The following is an 18,935-nucleotide window of genomic DNA, read 5'->3' as shown; positions in this document are numbered from 1 at the left end:
ACACGGCGCCGAGCCCGTCCCTGCCCAGCAGCACCGAAGCCCGCTGCCCAGGGCCCGGAAGCCGCCGATGGGACCGGAAGCCGCCGGCCGGCGGGACCGGAAGACTTGAGGCTGCACTTCCGGGGGGCGGTGGAGCGAGCGCGCAGGCCTGCGGCTCGAAGGGCGGGGTTTGCTGGGGGGCGGGCCCGCATTGCCCATGTGCGTCACTTCCGGGCGTGGCGCGGTGAGTGCGGGCTGCGTGGCGGGCGGCGGGGCTGCTGGGTATCTGGCAGGGCCGGACGGGGGAGGAGGGGGTGGGCGTCCCCACTGGCCCCGGGCGGCTCCAGCCGCCCTCTACCCTCCGCCTTGGTGGGGGGGGGGGGGGTGGGTGCTGCTTCTCCCATGGGGCCGATGGTTTCCCCAAACGCAGAAAACGAAACCTCAGTGTGCGGACTAGAGGGGTGACGCGGACGCCGCCACCCGCTCCGCCGGGTTTCTGCACCTGCGGCGCTTACTCCCCCCACCCCCACCCCCGCGCGATGGCACGACTGAGGCCCCCAAGACTCAAATGAGAGCCGTTGGGATGCGGTGGGGGTCACAGTGATGCAGGACGGCGGGGGCCGACGCGTGGGGAAGGGGAGTTCTCACCTGCCTCCTGAGGCGAAAGTGTATTTTGACATCCCGCCTGTCTGTTTATACGTGTCTAGTTAAGGGATCCAGAAAGTTCCGGGCGAATGAAGCCTGTATGGATGAAGAGGCACAGGCTTTTGAATGGGCCTACTTGTGTTTCTGTTTTAATGCCCAATATTGCTTATTCTTGGAGCCTCAGGGCTACCTGCCATTGATCGATTGACTCTTTTTTTTTTTCTATCTTTTTAACGTAAACTGAAGGCGCCATCGAGCAGTCCCAGCTATGGAAGGTAAGCCATTGGTGATATCGAAAGAGAAGACTGCAGTGGTGTGTGGGGTCCCCACCCAGGTGGTCTGTACAGCCTTCAGCACTCACATCCTGGTGGTGGTGACCCAGTTCGGGAAGATGGGTACCCTGGTCTCCCTGGAACCCAGCAATGTGACCAGTGACGTCGGCAAGCCCGTGCTGACCACTAAAGTCCTTCTCGGGCAGGACGAGGTAAAGTGGTTGGGAAGGGCTCCCCGTGCCTGTAATTTGTCTGTACGGATGTGGAGCATCTGGTAGGCGAGACCTGCCTCCAGCCCAGGACAGCATTTTCCGCAGCCTCCGTGCACTTGAGGGCATCCGCCTGCCCTTGGGGGCTGCTGTTCCCGGACGAGCTGATTCTGTAATGTAGGCCTTCCCTCATTCTGACCCTGTCATAGCACGTTATGGTGGTGAGTGCCTACTCCGCTCAGGAAAGATCACCTGTGACATTTGACAGGGTTTCCCTCTGCGGACCCACATGGGTCCTTCCAGAGTAAAAATAGCCGGAAGAGACAGGAGCCAGAAAGCACTGAGGAGACAGATCTAATGATGCTCCTTAGCAGTGTGTTTATGACTGGAGTGTCTGGAGAGTCTTGTTGACTCTGAATCGCTGTCGCGCTGGACTTACCGGGTGGTGCTTTAATGGTGGTGTGGGAAGCCCTTCTGGGTCCCTCAGGGGTACTCGGTGAAGGCATTAAGAAGAAAACAGGTTTCTTGCAGTTAAAGTGGTCTCTCCTTGCCTTCGCCAGCCTCTCATCCACGTCTTCGCAAAGAATCTGGTGGCGTTTGTGTCTCAGGAAGCTGGAAACAGAGCAGTCCTTCTCGCCCTAGCCGTAAAGGACAAGAGCATGGAGGGGGTGACGGCCTTGAAAGAGGAGATCCGGACATGCCAGGTGTGGTGACCGCGGAGTAACCACCCCTGCTGTCCAGCAGGGCCACGTGGCAACTCAGACGCCCTCTCAAGGATTTGAAGACCCTCCCTCAGTCAGAAGGAGTGCCTTTATCTGGTTTTGGTCCTTGAAGCTGGAAGAAACATGCACGTCTCGGGCCGACTTTCGTTTGGGGGCTGACGTCACCTGTGGAGGGAGGACGTGGAATGTGTCCTGGGGCGTTGTAAGCGGTCCTCCCTGGGTCCACACAGTTGCACATGTTTGAGAATTGGCGGAACGAGTCATGGCCCTCAGTGTGCAGACGAATTGTTGGGGGAAATTTTTTTTTATTAAAAATAAATGTGTATATCCCAAAACGCTGTCCTTAACAACGCTGCCAAACTTCAGGCACACGGGTACGTTCACTGTGGTGAGCCACAGCGGGGCAGAGAGCCCTTCAGGCACAGTGTACGTTCACTGTAGTGAGCCACAGCGGGGAAGAGAACCCTTCAGGCACAGTGTACGCTCACTGTGGTGAGCCACAGCGGGGAAGAGAACCTGCTGGGTGAACGCTCGGCTCCCGGCATCCGGCTCTGCTCGCACTCTCATCCTGCCCCTCTGCCCGTGACTTCTCTGAGCCTTCCGTTCCACAGACGCTGCTCGAGTTCTCACTGTGTGCTGGTACCCTGGCCTCCGGAGCCACGTCCTTGAAGGCTGGGGGCAGACGTGCGTCACCCCACGGGCACAGGGTCAGCTGGGGAGGGCCCCGCTGCCCAGGGAAGGCTCTGTAGCAAGGGGATCCTGACGCGGGAGGAGGGTGTTTCTAGCAAAGGCCAGGGGGCGGGAGAAGCACAGATTGTAGGGTGTTGGGGGCCGGCTGAACGTGAAGCCCGAGGGCTGGGGACAGGTGGCCAGGGCCTTCTGTGTTTGCTGAGCCCTTGGGACTTGATCCTGAGCTGCGAGGAGCTACTGAAGGCTTCCAAGTCAGGCTGGGTTTGCCCTTTGGAGATACCCCAAGGGTTGGTGGAAGCGCGAGGCGAGGCTTGCCTTCAGGACAGCGTGTCTGCCACAGAAGACGGCCTGTAGGTGCCCAGGCCTGGGACCCACCTGGGCTCCCTCATCCCTCCAGATGTGGTGACCTGAGTCACTGGTCGTACTAGAGACCAGACCGGTAAATCTTTGTGCCGTTTGACTCTTAGTCTCGTGAGAGAAGAGGGGCAGCAGGAGAGTTGAGGTGAGAGCCGGGGTCTGGAAGCAGAGACCAGCTGGGATCCTGAAACGGAGTGGGCAGCCAGGATGCCCTTCCGGGGAACACCGGGGGTGGATCCGAGTGTTTATGAGATCAGAAAGGGATGTTTTAATTTGGTTTTCTTGGAACCAAAAGCCTCTGGAATCCTGAGTCTGATTTTATTTATTTATTTATTTATTTATTTATTTATTTTGCGGTACGCAGGCCTCTCACTGTTGTGGCCTCTCCCATGGCTCACGGGCCCAGCCGCTCCGCAGCATGTGGGATCTTCCCGGACCGGGGCACGAACCCGCGTCCCCTGCATCGGCAGGCGGACTCTCAACCACTGCGCCACCAGGGAAGCCCCTGAGTCTGATTTTAGAAACCCCTGCTGAGGACAGGTGATGGGAGAGGCTGCACTGCTGGTCCAACTTGAAAAGAACTTAGTGAGTTTGTTGAAGGTGGGACGGAGGAAAGCTGTCTTCAAGGGCTCATTCCTTCAGCAGCCTCCCGAGGGGGACCATCAGCCTGTAGAGCTCACGTCCCCTCTGGGGACAGTCGGGTAAATCCACAGGTGCACACCAGGCTCACGCGGTGACCAGGCGGCCTCAGCATCAGAAGGGCCAGGGAGTCGCACGCGGGGATCCGCCAGACTTCCCAGAGCGGGCGCTGATGCCCGAGCAGGCTCGGCACCTTGCGGGCTCCTGTGCGGGGAGCCTGAGGGGCCCAGGGCCCGACCCCCGACTGAGGGAAACAGGCAGACCCACCCCAGGAGACACAGGGCTCCTTGGTGGCCAAATCCGGCTCAGGGACTGCGGTGTGACGTCTCCACAGCCTTGCACCTCCCTCCCTGCTTGCTCTCAGTCCAGTCTCTCCTGAGAAGATCCCACCTGGCATCTGCACTGGGAGGGCCTGGACGGACACTAGTTTTAAAAGCCAGAAAGCAGCTGACCAACTGGAGAAGAAGGGAAGGCCCTGTCCATCCACGTGTGAGGACCCCAAAGGCGACACAGTTCATAGCAGGTGTGGGGACACAGGCACTGGAGTAAAGGAGATGTGCGGGGCGTCAGCAGGTCCAGTGGGCAGGCAACCCCTGGAGAACCGGCACCTGGGCCAGGGGCAAGGGCAGGGCACTGTCCGATGACACTGGAGCACAACCGGGCCGGAGCCTCCTCGCTCAGAATCAGCCTGTAATTAGGCCCACCCCTCATCTAACAATCAGATGTGTCTGTCCGTGGAAACATGCTTCTCTCGCTTAACCAGCGGGGAACCTGAACCGTGGGCCGGGCTCCAGCTTGGGGCTAAGTTCATATTCACAGCTGTAGTTTTCTGATTTGGCCCCTAAGTGCACAACGACAGGACTGGCCCACACTGCCTGTTGGTGAGGTCTGGGGTCAGCCCTTCACGCAGTCGTGGTAGCGCGTTTAATCCTCACGACGACCCCGCGAGGCCGCTGCTCTCGTCTACATGTCAGATGAGGAAACTGAGGCGTGGCTGCCACCGAGCAGCGGGTCTGGGATTTCACGTGGGCGGAGAGCCTGGAGTCCACGCCGGTCACCCGCCACCCGGGCCCTCGCTGACACTCATTTTGGACCCCTTTCTCTCTGAGGCGTGGGCCAACCGCCTTGTCCACGCTGCAGGCAGGCTTGCCTCGGTGCTTCTGCCTGGCTCTGATTCAGCCTCCGTGCGGGGGCCTCCTGCGAGCCAGGCCCTGGCAGTGCACACGCCATCTAGTCCTCATGACTGCCCTTAAGAGGCAGGTAGGCCGTGGAGAAAGTCGAGGCTCAGCAGGACAGGGCGGGTCGCCCAGACCCCCAGGTGATCAGTGGTGGCCCCAGGATGCAAACACACCTGAACCCCTGTCATTTGCGCAGTCCCACGGTTGCCCGCCCGGAACATGGTGGGGCAACTGACGTATAATTGAAACCAGGGTCCCCAGCGCCTTCCCGAGGAGCACTTACTGGCAGCTGCCCGAGGCTGTCTGGCAGCTATTACAGAATACGGGCTGAGACCAAAGGCTTCCGTCACTGAAGCCAGCGCCTCACTGCTCTGCTCTGCCTTATAAATCAAGGCACGTGACTCGTATGAAAAGGCATTTGGCCCTTTGCTTTCCGCGTTGCTCTGCTCCCAGGTGCTGTAATTCAGGAGGAGAGATACATTCTCCGGTAAAGAGGCCGAGAAAGCCGCAGTTTCCGCAGGCAGAGCCGTCGGCTTTGTGGGAATCGTTATTCCTCTAGATGGAAAGGCTGCATATGGTGCTTGCCCAGCGATCAAACTGTAATTACAACTTCCAGCAATTTATGGCCAAACGTAAATAGTGAACGTGGGGCTGATTTGCCAGCCCCTGCGGCCTGGACTGGTGGATGAGTTTCCCTTTTTCAAGGCCGTGCCCTTGGACCAACGCGGTATGATTCACCCGACACGGTTTCCTGCTGAGCTACAAGTAGAGAACCCCAAGTTCCCTTCCCTCTAGCTCCCTTTTCCTAAGTGGACATGGGCCTGTGGATACAGTTCAGAGTCAGGGGCAGGCCAGTGGGCACCTTCGGCGGTCAAGAGAGGCCAGGAGGGCGGCCGCCCATGGTTACCAGTCTGAGCAGCTTATCCAGGGTTTGACAGAGCCCTGGATCCACCTGAACCAATTATGACAAATAACCCGCGGAATAAGGCAGTGACCGCGGGGCCCAGCTGGATAAACTGGCGTTGCGCCTTGCAGTGAAATTGGACGTCAGGAGCAGGTGCCGGGTAGCTGACGAGAGTGATGGCCGGGATCAGAACGAATTCAGAGCAGGCATGGGCGTTGTCGTCGAGGCCCTGCAATCACAGCCAGAAGCAGAGGGGAGCCCCGGTCTTGTGTGGGGACTCGTAAATTCCAGAAGGACTGTGGGAAGACGGGGGGCGCCGGAGCACGGGGGAGGTGGGGGAGCGAACAGTCAGGAGGGCCCTCCCCGATGTGGGGCATCAAGGGGCGAAGGGACCAGAGAAAGGAAAACGGAGCAGCGTGAACGGGGCGGGTGGGGGGTGGACATCCCAGCTCCACGCGCGGCGGATGCTGCATCACCCTGTTTAACCCTCGTTGCACCTCTGAAGTGGGCGTGGGAGCCCCCCCACCTACACAGATGGGCCAGGGAGATGAAGCAGCCAGAGCTACACCCGGTCAGTGGTCCAGGAAAGATGCACGCCTGGGTGTCGGAGACTCGACAGCCAGCTGGACAGTGCGGGGAGGGACGGCTGGTCCCGAATCTGGGCAGGGCATGGTGGAGGGTGTGGCCGGGCTACCCGGGCAGGTAGGGCTGGCCTGGCAGGGCGGGTGGGGCGGGCAGCAGGGAGGGGTTTTCTGGGTCTGGGACAAGGCCAGCGCTTTGCCAGTAGCAATCGTATCAGACTGACCCAGGCTGCTGTGAGGAGGGACGGCAGAGACCTGGAGGCCTGGTGGCGGGGCCGGACAACCCTGGTCGCCCCCTCAGGCCTGGAGACCTGCGACAGACCTGGGGTCTGGCCAGATGGCCAAGGGAGCCACCAGGGAGGTGAGCTGTGCGTGTGTGTGCCTGTGTGTACACGTGTGTGTGTGTGCACGCACAGCCATGAGAGAGGTGTGGTGTCCAGCCTGGGGCCCCGTGCACCCCTGGAGAGAAGCGCCCACACCCTGAAATTCTGAGACTCACAGCTGCTCCGTCCCCACCCCATCTCTACCCCAGAGGCCCTGCCGCCTGCCAGGCCCCAGGATGCCACCTGGTGACCAGAAAGGGTCACAGGCCAGCCCAGCAGGGCCAGGCCCAGGTCGGCACCCCCGCCCCAGGTCCTCACGGAAGGGTGCCCCCCAGGGCTGGGGCAGCTCGCTCTGGGGCAGCGGGCAGGTACGGACAGGCCCTGGGCAGTCACAGGCTCTCCCTGGGGACCAAGGCAACAGGCCTGGGGAGGGGCTCGGCCTGGCCTGGGCAGGACAGAGGACGGGAGGCCTACGGGGTGAAGAGAGAAGCCTCCGAGGCCCCAGGTGGGTCCCGCTGGGCTGCAGGGCAGGGCTGGTTGGCCCGGCAGCCCAGAAGTAGAGGGAGACCACCCAAGTGCCCGAGGCTGGCGGGACCCCGCGCCCAGCCCCCAGCGCCAGCAGCCTGTGAGAGGAGTGGGCAAAGCCTCCCGAGTCCCCGCTCTTACCAGGGCTGACCTGCTGCACACGGCCGGCCGTCACCCGCGGAAACTGACGCTCAGAGAGGCCCACGGTTGGCCCTAAGTCACAGACACGGTGAGAGGCCAGGCCAGGGTCCCAGCCCTCGTGTCGGACCCAGGGCCCTGCTCCTGCCCGGCTTTGGGGGCCCGGTGCCCTGCCCAGAGGGGCCAGCACCTTGGACACGGGGAGGTACAGCTTCCCAAATTGCCCCCAAACTAGGGCTGGAAGGACCCTCAGCCCCCCGGCCCCTGAGGCCCAGAGAAAGGGGCGGAGTGGCTCCAGGGTCCCCAGGCTGCAGGGGTGTGCTGGGGGCCTCTGCAGTCACCCCGGCCCAGGCTGTGGTGGCATTAGCTGAGTCAGTGGCCATTGTGTGGGCCGCCACCAAAGCCCAGGGCCAAATCCCATCTGCCACTCCCTGGTGGGCTGGCCTGGGGAAGGGGGCGTGTCAGGACGCCTCCCACCACCCTGTCCTCCAGCCCCGTCTCTGGAGCCCAGAGTGGGCAGCTCAGAGCTGGAAGGGCCTGGCTCAGGGAAGGCAGGAGGGGAGAGCCTGTCCCCCGTGGGAGAGAGCCGTGTGCCACTGGAAATGGCAGGCCGGCCTAGAAGGGGGGCTGGCACAGCGGGGGAGCCCGGAAGGAGGTTCGGTGCCACAATGAGGCCATTAGGTCCCTGGGGTGAAGGGCAGGCGTGGGGAGGGGGGTGTTGAGGTCTGTGACTGGCCCGAGGCTCCTCGGCCACCCCACAGCTGAGCCGGGAGCTGCCCAGGGCCCCAGTCACCTGGTCACGGTAAACAGCGGTCAGAGGCGTCAGCCGCCCGCGTCTGGGCGGCAGGTCTGTCCTGCGAGAGGCTTGGTCAGCGTCCAGCCCCAGGCAGGGAAATCAGGCCAGGCCGGCCAGGCCGCCTCTCCCGAGTGGCTGCTGGCTGTGAGAGCAGCCGCCAGGGGTGGGGCCTCGTTCGGCCAGAGAGCCCCATGGGAGGCCGCAGGGTCAGCCTCTCCCCGGCCCCTCCTGGGACCGGGGTGCCAAGTCCCTTGCTCCCCCAGACCCGGTACCCGTGTCAGTCGTGCCCTCTAAGCCGGTGAAGCACGCCTTACCCACCCCGGGGGCCCTGTGGCTCCCGGCTGTGCCTGGCATGTGGCCCTGCTCGGGGTCTGGGGTCTGGGGCTAGGGGGAAGGCAAGGGGGTGCTGTCCCGGGTCTCCAGGGATTGCAGGGACCTGCATGCCATACCCCAGGCAGGGGCTGGCAGACCCTAAACTCACCTTTGCTGACGAGAAAGCAGAGACCCAGCGAGGCGAAGGGGCGTGCCCAGGTGGCCAGAGAGCAGGGGCTGCCTCTGGAGCGACCGGGTCAGGAAGCCAGAGAAGGAAGGGGAGCCCCGGGTTTATAAAATGCAGCCGAGCGGCAGCGCCGCAGGTCCGGGCGCCATGGGCACGCGGGGCTCGGGGGCGGGTGCGGGGCTTGCAGGAACTCATGTCCGCTGGAGAAGGGCCAGACCACGCCGGCCAGCCCTGCCGGGCCAAGTGGGAGCCCACGCGGGACACCAGTGTCCAGGGCGTGGGCTAGGCAAGGCGCGGGGTTCCCGACGCGCCTGTGGAAGTTGAAGAGGTGAAGAGAGAGAGGAGGTGACACCCGAGACGGCAGGTGGAGAGTCGGCACCGGAGGAGGCCATGAGGGGAGCCGGGCCAGGTCCCGGGGCTCTACCTGAGTCAGGATGGGGCCTCAGGGCGAGTCTGGGGGACCCCCCGGGGGGCAGCGTGGGCGGAGGGGTGGGGGAACGGGGTGGTGTGTCCGAGGGGCTGGCAGCCTCCCCCCGGACCCTCCTGTACCCTGGACACGTGGGAGTCCCTGACTCCCACCCCTTGACCCCACGATCCAGGGCCGCAGGGAGGGTCAGGCGGCGCCAAGGATGGGACCGTGTGGGCACTTAGTCCCCAGGGTGGTAGACGGCTGAGGCCCCCCACCCTGCCGGCGCCTCCAAGGGCCCAGGGGGGTGAGCCCTTCCCACTGGCCCAGGGCTGACCACAGGGCAGGCCCAGTGGCCTGTCTGTGACTCACCCCCACCCCCTCCTCCCCTCCCCCCACCCCCTGGCAGAGAAAACCAGAAATGCTTCCAATGCACCTCCTGGGGCCGGGGGCCTTTCTAACCAAGGGGAAATTCTCATGATAAATTTACCCGTTTCAGAGGGGCACTTAATATACCCTCGATGGCATGCAACTGCCACCTCTGTCTCCTTCCAGAACTTTCATCACCCCAGCTGGAAGCCCGTACCCATTACGCACACAGACCCCTCCCCCAGCTCAGGCCCAGGCAGCAGCTGCCTGGCCTTCTGGCGCAGGCAGGTGAGGGCACCTGGCGCAGGCGGGTTCCTGGGAGCCAGCTGCCTTGAGCAAAGAGCCGGGGGAGGGATAGAGTGTCAAAGGGGGAGGGGACAGCCCTCCACTCCTCCCCTCCGCCCAGCACCTCCCCGCAGCCGGAGGCTCGGAGGCTCGGGTGGGCCAACGGGAGTGGAGTGCCGGCCGCCTGTCCCCAGGCCTGGCCCAGCCTCCGGAAGGCAGCCTGGTCCCAGCCCCGCGGGGGCCGCCCGTGGGGGCCATGTGGCCACACAAATGACCAGCCAGGCTTCCCTGGAGGCCGGGCCTCCCAGGACTGGCCCAGGATCTTCCTGCCTGAGAGGTAGGTGCCGGACCCTGTGACCAGGTCTGGAGGGAGGGGGGAGGCGCCCGGCACCCCGGTGGGTTACGAGCAGCTGAGGAACAGGGCGCCCAGGGCTAGCAAGCGGGCTTGGGGTGGCCGGGGGCCCTGGCCGAGCTGGGCACCAGACGCTCGGGCAGGCCCTGTGGGTGCAGGGCGCCTCCCCACCCCGTCTGGCCTGCTTCCCGGACTCCACCCCTGGTAGGCAGGGCACCAGGGGCCCCCCGACTTTCTCAGATGTCTTTGGCCCCTGAAAAGCAGGCTCCCCACAAGCCCGGGACACCAGAGGTGGGGACCGATCGCCCCGGGACACAGTCAGGCAGCTGGTGTCTGCACCCAGGTGGCTGACCCCAGGGAAGAGGGCGCCCAGGCCCGGGCCTTGGACCTGGGTCTCTGCACACAGAGGGCTGCCCAGAGCCCAGGCAAGAGGGCAGGAGGGTTGGACCAGAACGCCCCCGGGAGGGATGGTGGCCGAGCCCAGCATGCCCGCTCAGCACAGCCTCGCCGTCCCTGCCCACTCTCTCCCCCCACAGGCACCGGGGCTGCTTCCGGCGTCTGCGGGCACCTTCGCCCTCCCTCCTCCCCGTCTGTGTCCTCCCTCGCCTCTGCAGATGACTAATGCCTCAGGGCTCCTGGGAGACGCCCTGATGTGGGCAACCGGGCCGCAGTCCAGCCCCCCGCTGGCCGTGCCCACCGGGCTGCAGGTGGACCGCGTGGGGAACAGCTCCCAGGGCACCTCCCAGCTCTTCCTCACCACGGCGCTGGCCCGTGGCATCTCGGGCGTCTTTGTGTGGACCGCCCTGGTGCTCACCGGCCACCAGGTGAGCCCTCCCCTGCGCGCTCCCTTGGGAACCACTCTCCGTGAGCCACAGCTCAGCCTGGCCCTGGCCGGCCCTACTGGGGCTGTGGGTCCACGAGCGCAATGGCCTGGGTGCAGACCTCGGAGGCCTTCGGGCCAGAGGGGCAGCGCCCAGGGGCTCGCGGAGGCAGCATCGGGCCAGGGGAGGGGGCAGGGGAGGGAGAGATCTGGGCCCGAAGGTGGGCGGCCTCTTCCAGGCAGAGGGAAGAGCTCCAGCCAGGTGCCGGGCCCTTCCCCCGGGGCATTTCGTCGGCCCCTCAGCCTGTTCACTGAGGTCAGCAGTACTGTCCCCTTTCACGGATGAGAAGACTGAGGCTGGGAGAGGCCGCGGTCTTTCCTAGGCTCACGTAGCCCGGAGCAGAAAGGTCCTTCCCCTCCAGAGGTGTGGCACCCCCGCAAAGCTGGTGAGGCTGGGACGTGGCTCTGTAAGGATTGAGACCAGGCTCTGGGGGTGGAAGCAGGGTCAGAGCTTGGCTGGAGGGGCCCAGAGCTGGGGAGATGCAGCGGTGCCAGGCCTGGCAGCGAGAGCCAGGGAGCGGGTGACAGGAGGTGGTGCCCGAGTGCAGGGCTGGGCAGAGGGGTCCCGAGCATCTCAGGCAGCGGAGGGTCTCGGGAGCCCAGGACTGCGCCAGAGAGACACGAGCAGAGCTGGGAGGGAGAGGGCTGCCTGGGCTGGAGGCACCCGGGACCTGTAGGAGGGGCCTCCGGCATCATGTGGGAGTTTGGCTTTCAGCCCGGGGGTGCTGGAGCCAGGGGAGGCTGTCGTGCGGGGAGCTGAGAGCAGAGCTGCTGGCATGACTTGGCTGGCATTGCCATAGGGACGGGGTTGGAGGGGTGAGCCAGGAGACTGGCTGGCAGGGAAGCAGGTGGCCAGAGGCCTCCAAGGCAGGGCGGTACCATCTCAGTGAGAGCTGCCTGCTGTGTGGTGCGTGTCCAGGTGTAGCCTCAAATAACCAGAATAAAAGGGGGACATGGCAAATGTATTAGTGGGCCGGGTGCAGCTGAGAGCGGCCGGAAGAGGTTGGGACCATCCGGGAGGCCTTCCTGGAGGAGGCAGCATTTGTCCTGAGTCTTATCAAGCTGCCCTGGAGCATCTGGACAGGTAGACCGGACAGGAGGGTGGTGCATTTGCCTCTGCAGGGAAGCCATGCCTTCCTCCCTGGTGGCAGAATGGCTTTAGGTCTGGTGTCGGCTGTGATTTGTGGGACAAGGAGCAGGAAGGGGGACGGGCACCCAACGCCCTGGGTCTGGGCCAGTTCCAGCCACAGTCTGGGCCTTGGCTTGGTCCTCTGTCTCCTGCCCTGACCTTTTGTAATCCTGGGTGCCAGCTGGGCACGTGTGTTTGGAGCCCAGCGTCCTGGGGCCCCACGGCCTGGACAGTGCTGATGGAGACCCCGTGGGTGGTACTTCCCAGGCCCCACCCTCCTCCCCGCCCCCACCCGCACTCCCATGGAGGAGTCCCACCCTCCCCACCCATCCAGAGCTCAATGGGACAGAGAGACTGGACCCTCACTTTAAAGACGGGGAACCAAGGACGGAGAGAACAGCGGCTTGCCAAGGCCCTCAGCCAGGCAGTGCCAGCCCAGGAGCAGAAGTCCATCTCCTGATAGCCACGCAGGCCGTGCCCTCCCGCCGCACCAGCTGGGGAGGGAGTGGCTGATAAGGAGCCTGACTGACGCCAGGCTGCCCCCGCCACTCCCCGTGCTGGGCCCTGAGAAGCTGGGTCTCTGCACACAGCCTGCCCTCTGCCTGCCCTCTCTCCACCTCCTCTCATGGCACCTCTTCCGGGAAGCCTCCCAGAGTTGCTTGGGACTACAGCCAGCTACCTGTTTGGCTGGCTCCCCGGGGCCTCTTCCTTCCAAAGACCCTGTAACTGTTTTTTTTTGTCCTCGTAGAAAATGTGGACCATCTAAGAAGGTATACAGATGAACATGAGAACCACCCATCTTTTCCTTTTGTCCAGGGATGTCTTTCCCTTCATTTTTACCCTGCTTTTTCACACACCTGCGTCCTGCTCGGTTTGTCATCCTGATGTGACCGATTGCGTTCTGTCGGAGCGTCTCCCCACGCTGGCGACTCGGGGCTGCAGGGCAGCCCTCTGCGCGGCTGCATCTCGGTCACGGGCCCCACCGCCGCGCTCAGCCTCGTGTGCGTCCCTACCATGAACGTCCTTGAACGCAAATCCTACTTTTGTTTCTGAATAAATCTGTTCCGTGGGATAAATCCCTAGAAAGGGTCAAAGGGTATCAGCCCTTTGAATGCCTCCGTGTCAAAATGCCAAACTGCTCCCCAGACCAGTCATGCCCACGAGGGGGCCGTGACTGCCGCCCATGCCCCGCCCCCGGGGAAATGCTCGTTGAATGAATGAATGAATGAATGGGCGCGTGAGTGAATGCACGTTCCCAGCGCAGAGTCCGCTAAGGGCAGGGCCCAGGGAGGTCCGCCTTGCTTCCTCCCGCGTGGCGGTGGGGGGCCGTGTCCCCAGGCCTGCCTTGCCCCCCCAGATCTACCTGCACCTGCGCTCCTACACCGTCCCCGATGAGCAGCGCTACATCATCCGCCTGCTCTTCATCGTCCCCATCTACGCCTTCGACTCCTGGCTCAGCCTTCTCCTCCTGGGGGGCCACCAGCACTACGTCTACTTTGACTCCGTGCGGGATTGCTACGAAGGTGAGCACAGCTAGCTCCCCGGGCCCCAGAGCGGCCCCAAGCTGGGCTGGCAGGCGGAGCCGAGTGAGGGGCTCCCAGGCGCCTGCACTCCCCCCGCCTGCCCCGGGGCGCCCCACCCTCCAGGCCTGAGTCTGGCTTAGCGAGGCCCCTGCAGGACGGTCGGGATTAGTGGTGCTCACGATACAAGACTCCCAGGCTCCCAAGCTGGGGGCGAGACTGCAGCTGGGCCTGCCCAGAGCCTGGGGGTGGAATGGAATGGGCCCTAGATGGGGTGGGGGGCGTCAGAGCTGCCGTGACTGCTGCAGGCCCCACCCCCACCAGGGATGGCATGTGGTCCCAGAACCCGGCCGGGAGCCCCCGTGAGGAGTGGGTCCTGCTGCGCGAGCTGAACCCCAGCTGTCTTCTGGGCAATGGGCGCCAAGGAGTGCTGAGCGGCCAGGGAGCCTTCGTGCAGGCCGGGTGCCCTCGTGGACCGCCCGGGCTCACTGCCGACACCCCTGTCCTGCAGCCTTTGTCATTTACAGCTTCCTGAGCCTCTGTTTCCAGTACCTGGGGGGTGAGAGTGGCATCATGGCTGAGATTCGGGGAAAACCCATCCGGTGAGCATCTCCCCAGAGCCCGCCGGGCACCCCTACGCCCAGGGTGGGCAGCCAGGCCAGTCTGGGGTGTGTCCTCGGACACACCTCAGGGACTCCCTCACACCAGGCCCAGCTGCTTCTACGGCACCTGCTGCCTTCGGGGCATGTCCTACTCCATCGGGTTTCTGCGCTTCTGTAAGCAGGTGAGTGCCCGGCCCTTCCCAGCCGCCCCCTGACCGCCCCTGACCGCCCAGTGTGCTGGGGGTCCTCGGCCCCTCCCCCGTCCCCTCACTCTCCTCCCCCACCCCCAGGCCACACTGCAGTTCTGCATTGTGAAGCCCATCATGGCCTTGGTCACCATCATCCTGCAGGCGTTCGGCAAATACCACGACGGGGACTTCAAGTGAGGCCGGGCTGGCGCGCGCAGGGAGGGGTGGGCGGGCCCGGCCTGGGGGGCACAGGGGAGGTAGGCAGGGCTCAGCAGAGGGCTCAGCAGGGGCCAAATTCCCTCCCCCTCCTCCTCCTGGGAAAGGGCCGGGGGCAAGGCCGTGGCAAACAGACCCTTGTCACACACATGCCCTGGGGGCTCCGGGGCTTCGCGGCCCAGGCAGCGATAGGCTCCTTCCCCGGCGCTACCCCACAGCAGGGCCACTGGAGGGCGAGCGTGGGTTTAAGGGCGCTTGGGCCCAGAGAGCCAAGCTCTGCGCTGGCCCGTGCCCCTGCCCTGGGTCCACACGAACTCCTCACGCGCATGCGCACTCACCCTCACACACATGCACATGTGCAGACACATGTGCTCTCACATGGGAACACACAATGAGCATGTGCACACGCTCATACAGCTGACATGCACACGAAGCGCCCACGCACGATGGTGGGTCCACGACGTGGGGGCCGTTCCCGTGCCTGGGAGGGTAGAGAGGGGAGGGGCAGCAGGGCTCTTGCCTGGAAGGGGGCAGGACCTGGAGACGACTCCCTGCAACCAGCTCCTCTGCCGCTCCCCTAGGGTGCCATCTGCAGGCCCTGGAGGGAGGGTCCAGGTCTGAGCCACTGCCGGTGCCCAGGCTGGGGGCCCAGGCCAATGGCGCAGCTGGCAGGGTGAGGAGGGCATGGGGGCGCGGGCCCACCCTCACCACCGGCCCCGGCTCTGGCCCCCAGCATCCACAGCGGTTACCTCTACGTCACCCTCATCTACAACGCCTCCGTGAGCCTGGCCCTCTACGCCCTGTTCCTCTTCTACTTCGCCACCAGGGAGCTCCTGCGGCCCTTTGAGCCTGTCCTCAAGTTCCTCACCATCAAGGCCGTCATCTTCCTCTCTTTCTGGCAGGGTGGGTGGGGCTCCCGAGGCAGGGGCTGGAGCCCAGAGAGATGCCCCAGCTGTAGCCGGCTCAGCAGGCGGCCCTCTCAGTGGGAGGCCACCAAGCCCCCGGCACGGGGGAGATGGTGGGCTCCCCACCCGGCAGGTCTGGCCCAATGTGTGGGGGAGAGGCCATGCGGGGGCGGTGGAGCCTTGTCCTCAGCGGGCCCTGGGCCAGGCTCTGGGCACCGCCAGACCCCACTTCTCAGGGGACGGTGAGGGCTGGGGCCAGGGAGAGGTCAGGACAGGCGCTCGGGGAGTTCTTGGACGTCCGCTGTGCCAAGGCCCCGGCTTTGGAGGCTCCCAGCCCCTCTGGACCTCAGACCCGGCAGACCGCCGCCAAGCCCATGAGGCCAGCCTCAGGGGGACTCCTGGCTGGGGGCGGCTGCAGTCCAGTCTCCTGTCCGGGGCAGGCACCTGAGTGGCCATCACCGTCCCCCAGGGATGCTGCTGGCCATCCTGGAGCGGTGTGGGGTCATCCCTGAGGCCCAGATCATCGATGGGAGCAGTGTGCGGGCCGGCACGGTAGCCGCCGGCTACCAGAACCTCATCATCTGTATCGAGATGCTCTTTGCCTCCATCGCCCTGCGCTACGCCTTCACCTGCCAGGTGTACTCGGAGAAGAAGGAGCGCTCGCCAGGTAGCCGGGGCCCCGCCAGCCCCGGGCCCCCCAGCGCCATGTCTCTGTCCCCCGTCTTGCCCACGGGCCCTGGGAATGTCGACTTGATGTGCAAGGAGATGGCCCCATGGAGGACCCAAGCTCCAGACAGGTGCCTCACCGGCACGTGGTCCAGGGGAAGAGCCCAGGCAGGCCGGCGAGCAGGCGGGCTGAACACTGAGTGAGATGGGCTGGACCTGATGTTTGGGCCCCCAAGGGTCCCTCGGTGATAGGGGGTTGGCGCAGCGCCTGAGCCTGGGCGCTCCGGCAACCATACCCAGGTGCCTGGACCAGCCTGACCAGAGAGGCCAAGGGCTGGCTGGTGCTGGTGTCCCTAAAGAATGGCCCGTTTGGGTAGGGGTGGCCTGAGCCTGGACCGCTCAGCCTGGAGTGGCCGAGGGTGTGAAGGGTTCACACCAGGGCAGAGAGAGGATGGGGGCCAGCTCACGGCGGTCTCTCTCTGCCACCTCTGGCAGGGGGTCTGGGCTGGGACAGCCCCAGTGCTGGGCTGGGGTGGAGAAGTTGGGCTGGGATTCTGGGTCCTAGGAGTCACCCTCTGCTGGCCGAAGCCAGGGCCTGGAGATGCAGGAGCCCTGGCCCAGGCAGCCCCGAGGCTGGTGGGGAACAGGTCAGGTCCTGGGGTCCGGGTGCATGGGGGAAGATGATGGGGCGCAGGGAGCACCCCAGCCCACCCGCTGCCTGTCGCCAGCCCCCACGGCACCCATGCAGAGCATCTCCAGCGGCCTCAAGGAGACCGTGAGCCCGCAGGACATCGTGCAGGACGCCATCCACAACTTCTCGCCCGCCTACCAGCAGTACACGCAGCAGGCCACACACGAGGCCCCGGGACCCGGCCAGGGCAGGGACCCCTTGCCCAGCACCCACCCTGGCACAGATGTTGGCTCCAGCAGGGGCAGGAAGAGCCGCAACATGGAGAAGAGGATGCTGATCCCCGCGGAGGAGCTGTAGGGGCCCCGGGGTCAGCAGCCGCCTCCAGGCCGCTGGGAAAGGACAGGGCCCCTCACCCACCGACCGTCTTGCCAAAGGTCAGGCCTCTCCTAGGAGCCTCCTGCTAGGCCCGTGGAGCCCACTGCCCATCCCACCTTTGGCCAGTGGAGCAGGTCGCTTGGTAGCCCTGCCAGGCGCCCCGGGGCCGCACCATCGCCTGGTGGGCCCTCGGCCTCAGAAGAGGGCACCTGAGCCTACCTGACAAGCCCAGGGACCTGACGGGCTCACCTGGCCATCGGTTCGGGTGGCCTCCCTGGATGGACAGCTCCCGGGCAGGGCCGGGCACCCCAGAGCTGCGGGCCTTACAGGCAGGAGGGCTCCACACTGAGTGCAGGAGGCGGGGTGGCCCCGTGGAGGAAGGGCCGGTGTGGCTGCTGGGCGTCTGGGAGGGGCTGGGGCCACGGGTGGAGGGCTCCGGCTTCCCGGTGAACTGCACTTATTTATGCATAAACAGCCTGGGTTTTCTAGTGACTCTAGTGGCCTGTGTTCCTGCAGGGTCAGTGCTCTAATGAATGGACCACAGTGAGGCGGACAGATGAGACCCATCATGCGAAGTCTGGGTGCAGCGGGGAGGGTCCCCGTCCACTCTGGGGCTGCGGGCCACAGTAGCAGCTCAGAGCAGGCAGGCAACGAGCTCAGACTAGAGCCGGGATGGCCTGCCCCGCCGTGCGCACGGCTGTGCGGTCCGGAGCCTTGGCTTCCCCAGTTCAAGGCCCCGTGCCAGCCCTGCTCGAGGAGGGGGCTGGTGCCCGGGGGGCCTGGGGCCCAGGAGGCGGAACAGGACGGGGGAGTGAGGGTGGGCCCTGGACGCCGGGCCCCGCGTGGGGAGGGGCGGCAGCGGGTTGTGAGCCTTGGTCCGTCCAGTGTGTCTGGGGCGCTCAGTAGGGTGAGGCGGGAGCCGGGGAAAGGTGCCGGGGTGGTGCGCCCGCGGGCAGGCGTGCAGAGCTGGCAGCGCTGCAGCAGGAAGGCCTGGGCACCACCCAGCCACGACCTCCCACACCTCCCGGCCGCCGGCTCCCACGTCACCCAGGGAGAGAGGGAAAGGCACCGAGGGTCTCAGAGAGACTGAGCAGGGCAGGAACCAGCGTACGGTTTCCAGGGCAGAGTGGGGTCACCCCTGTCCCCCTGTTCCCTGGGCCTGGGGCACGGGACTCAAGGCCAGCGGCCTCTCCCAGGGCCCAGCCCGGCTGCCTGATAAGATAGGCTGGCCTCCTCCCTGCCGCCAGCTGGGAGGCCCCCCATCTGCCTTACCGCGCCCTCTGCGGCTGGCAGGCCCAGCTCGGGCCCCCACGTCTGACAGCTGGTTTGCGAGTGGCCACGGGGCCCCCAGAGACCCGCTGACCCAGGAGGGAGGTTTTCTGGAGGCTGCGGGGCAGAGGCCCTGCGGTGAGCCAGGGGAGGCGGTGCTGCCCGAGGGGCCCTGCTTTGGGGCCTGAGTTGCCCAAGGCTGTGTACCCAGAGGGCATGTGGGCCAGGGCCGCCTTCTGGAGACCCCGACACAGCGTGCGGTCCTGGGGTGCTCTCAGGCAGGCCTGGCGCTCTGGGAGCACCCGCCGTGTGCCAAGGGCCGGGCCAGCACTGTCACACGCGCGGTCCTCACGACGGCCCTGGGCGGGTGGCCGAGGCCCAGGGAGGTGGAACCACTTGCCTGTGGTCACGGAGCTGGCAAGAGGGGCTGCTTGCCCACCGGTCCCAGCCCCACAGGCCCCTCTGCCCGTGGCCAGGCCCTTCCGACATAACAAAGTCAAGCAGTGAGGACGACACACCTGCAGGTGGGACAGAGCCTCAGAGCAGGTCAGAGGGGCTGCCGGCCTCACGGGCCTGGCCCTGCTGACGGGGAAGCATGGGTGCTCCGAGGGGACCGCGGGCCACCTCTCCATCTCTGACGAAAACCCGGTTCCCGATTCCAGGCCGCACTGCGTGGGGCCAGGGG

At 65.2% G+C, this 18,935-nt stretch overlaps 2 protein-coding genes across 3 annotated transcripts; both read left to right on the top strand.

Moving 5' to 3' along the window:
* The first annotated feature begins 208 nt into the window (after positions 1–208).
* Positions 209–2,156, top strand: PSMG3 (proteasome assembly chaperone 3). Of its 2 annotated transcripts, none has more exons than XM_082670369.1 (3): positions 209–223; positions 871–1,108; positions 1,666–2,156. In XM_082670369.1, exons 2-3 carry the CDS (start codon positions 893–895, stop codon positions 1,816–1,818), a joined length of 369 nt encoding a protein of 122 aa, XP_082526495.1. In that variant the 5' UTR covers positions 209–223; positions 871–892; the 3' UTR covers positions 1,819–2,156. The 2 variants fall into 2 exon arrangements, with proteins under 2 accessions (XP_082526495.1, XP_082526494.1); XM_082670368.1 differs by lacking the exon at positions 209–223 and adding an exon at positions 232–261.
* A 7,468-nt stretch (positions 2,157–9,624) lies between these two features.
* TMEM184A (transmembrane protein 184A) lies at positions 9,625–17,473 on the top strand. Its single transcript, XM_082671590.1, has 9 exons — positions 9,625–9,854; positions 10,406–10,693; positions 13,236–13,401; positions 13,910–14,000; positions 14,107–14,182; positions 14,291–14,382; positions 15,138–15,307; positions 15,779–15,976; positions 16,704–17,473. The coding sequence occupies exons 2-9, from the start codon at positions 10,484–10,486 to the stop codon at positions 16,961–16,963; spliced, it is 1,263 nt and encodes a 420-aa protein (XP_082527716.1). The 5' UTR covers positions 9,625–9,854; positions 10,406–10,483; the 3' UTR covers positions 16,964–17,473.
* Positions 17,474–18,935: the final 1,462 nt, after the last annotated feature.

Source organism: Grampus griseus, assembly GCF_964374135.1.
Source record: "Grampus griseus genome assembly, chromosome: 14".
NCBI classification, from domain to species: domain Eukaryota; kingdom Metazoa; phylum Chordata; class Mammalia; order Artiodactyla; family Delphinidae; genus Grampus; species Grampus griseus.
Note: the sequence above shows the minus strand (reverse complement) of the source record. Positions and strands in the feature narration are given on the sequence as shown.

Excerpts from the sequence above, each read along its gene's own strand:
- PSMG3 (XM_082670369.1), top strand. The coding sequence starts at position 893 with ATGGAAGGTAAGCCATTGGTGATATCGAAAGAGAAGACTGCAGTGGTG. Across the intron at positions 1,109-1,665 it reads TCCTTCTCGGGCAGGACGAG|CCTCTCATCCACGTCTTCGC; the intron begins GTAAAGTGGTTG and ends TGCCTTCGCCAG.
- TMEM184A (XM_082671590.1), top strand. The coding sequence starts at position 10,484 with ATGACTAATGCCTCAGGGCTCCTGGGAGACGCCCTGATGTGGGCAACC. Across the intron at positions 10,694-13,235 it reads TGGTGCTCACCGGCCACCAG|ATCTACCTGCACCTGCGCTC; the intron begins GTGAGCCCTCCC and ends TTGCCCCCCCAG. Across the intron at positions 14,001-14,106 it reads ATTCGGGGAAAACCCATCCG|GCCCAGCTGCTTCTACGGCA; the intron begins GTGAGCATCTCC and ends CCCTCACACCAG.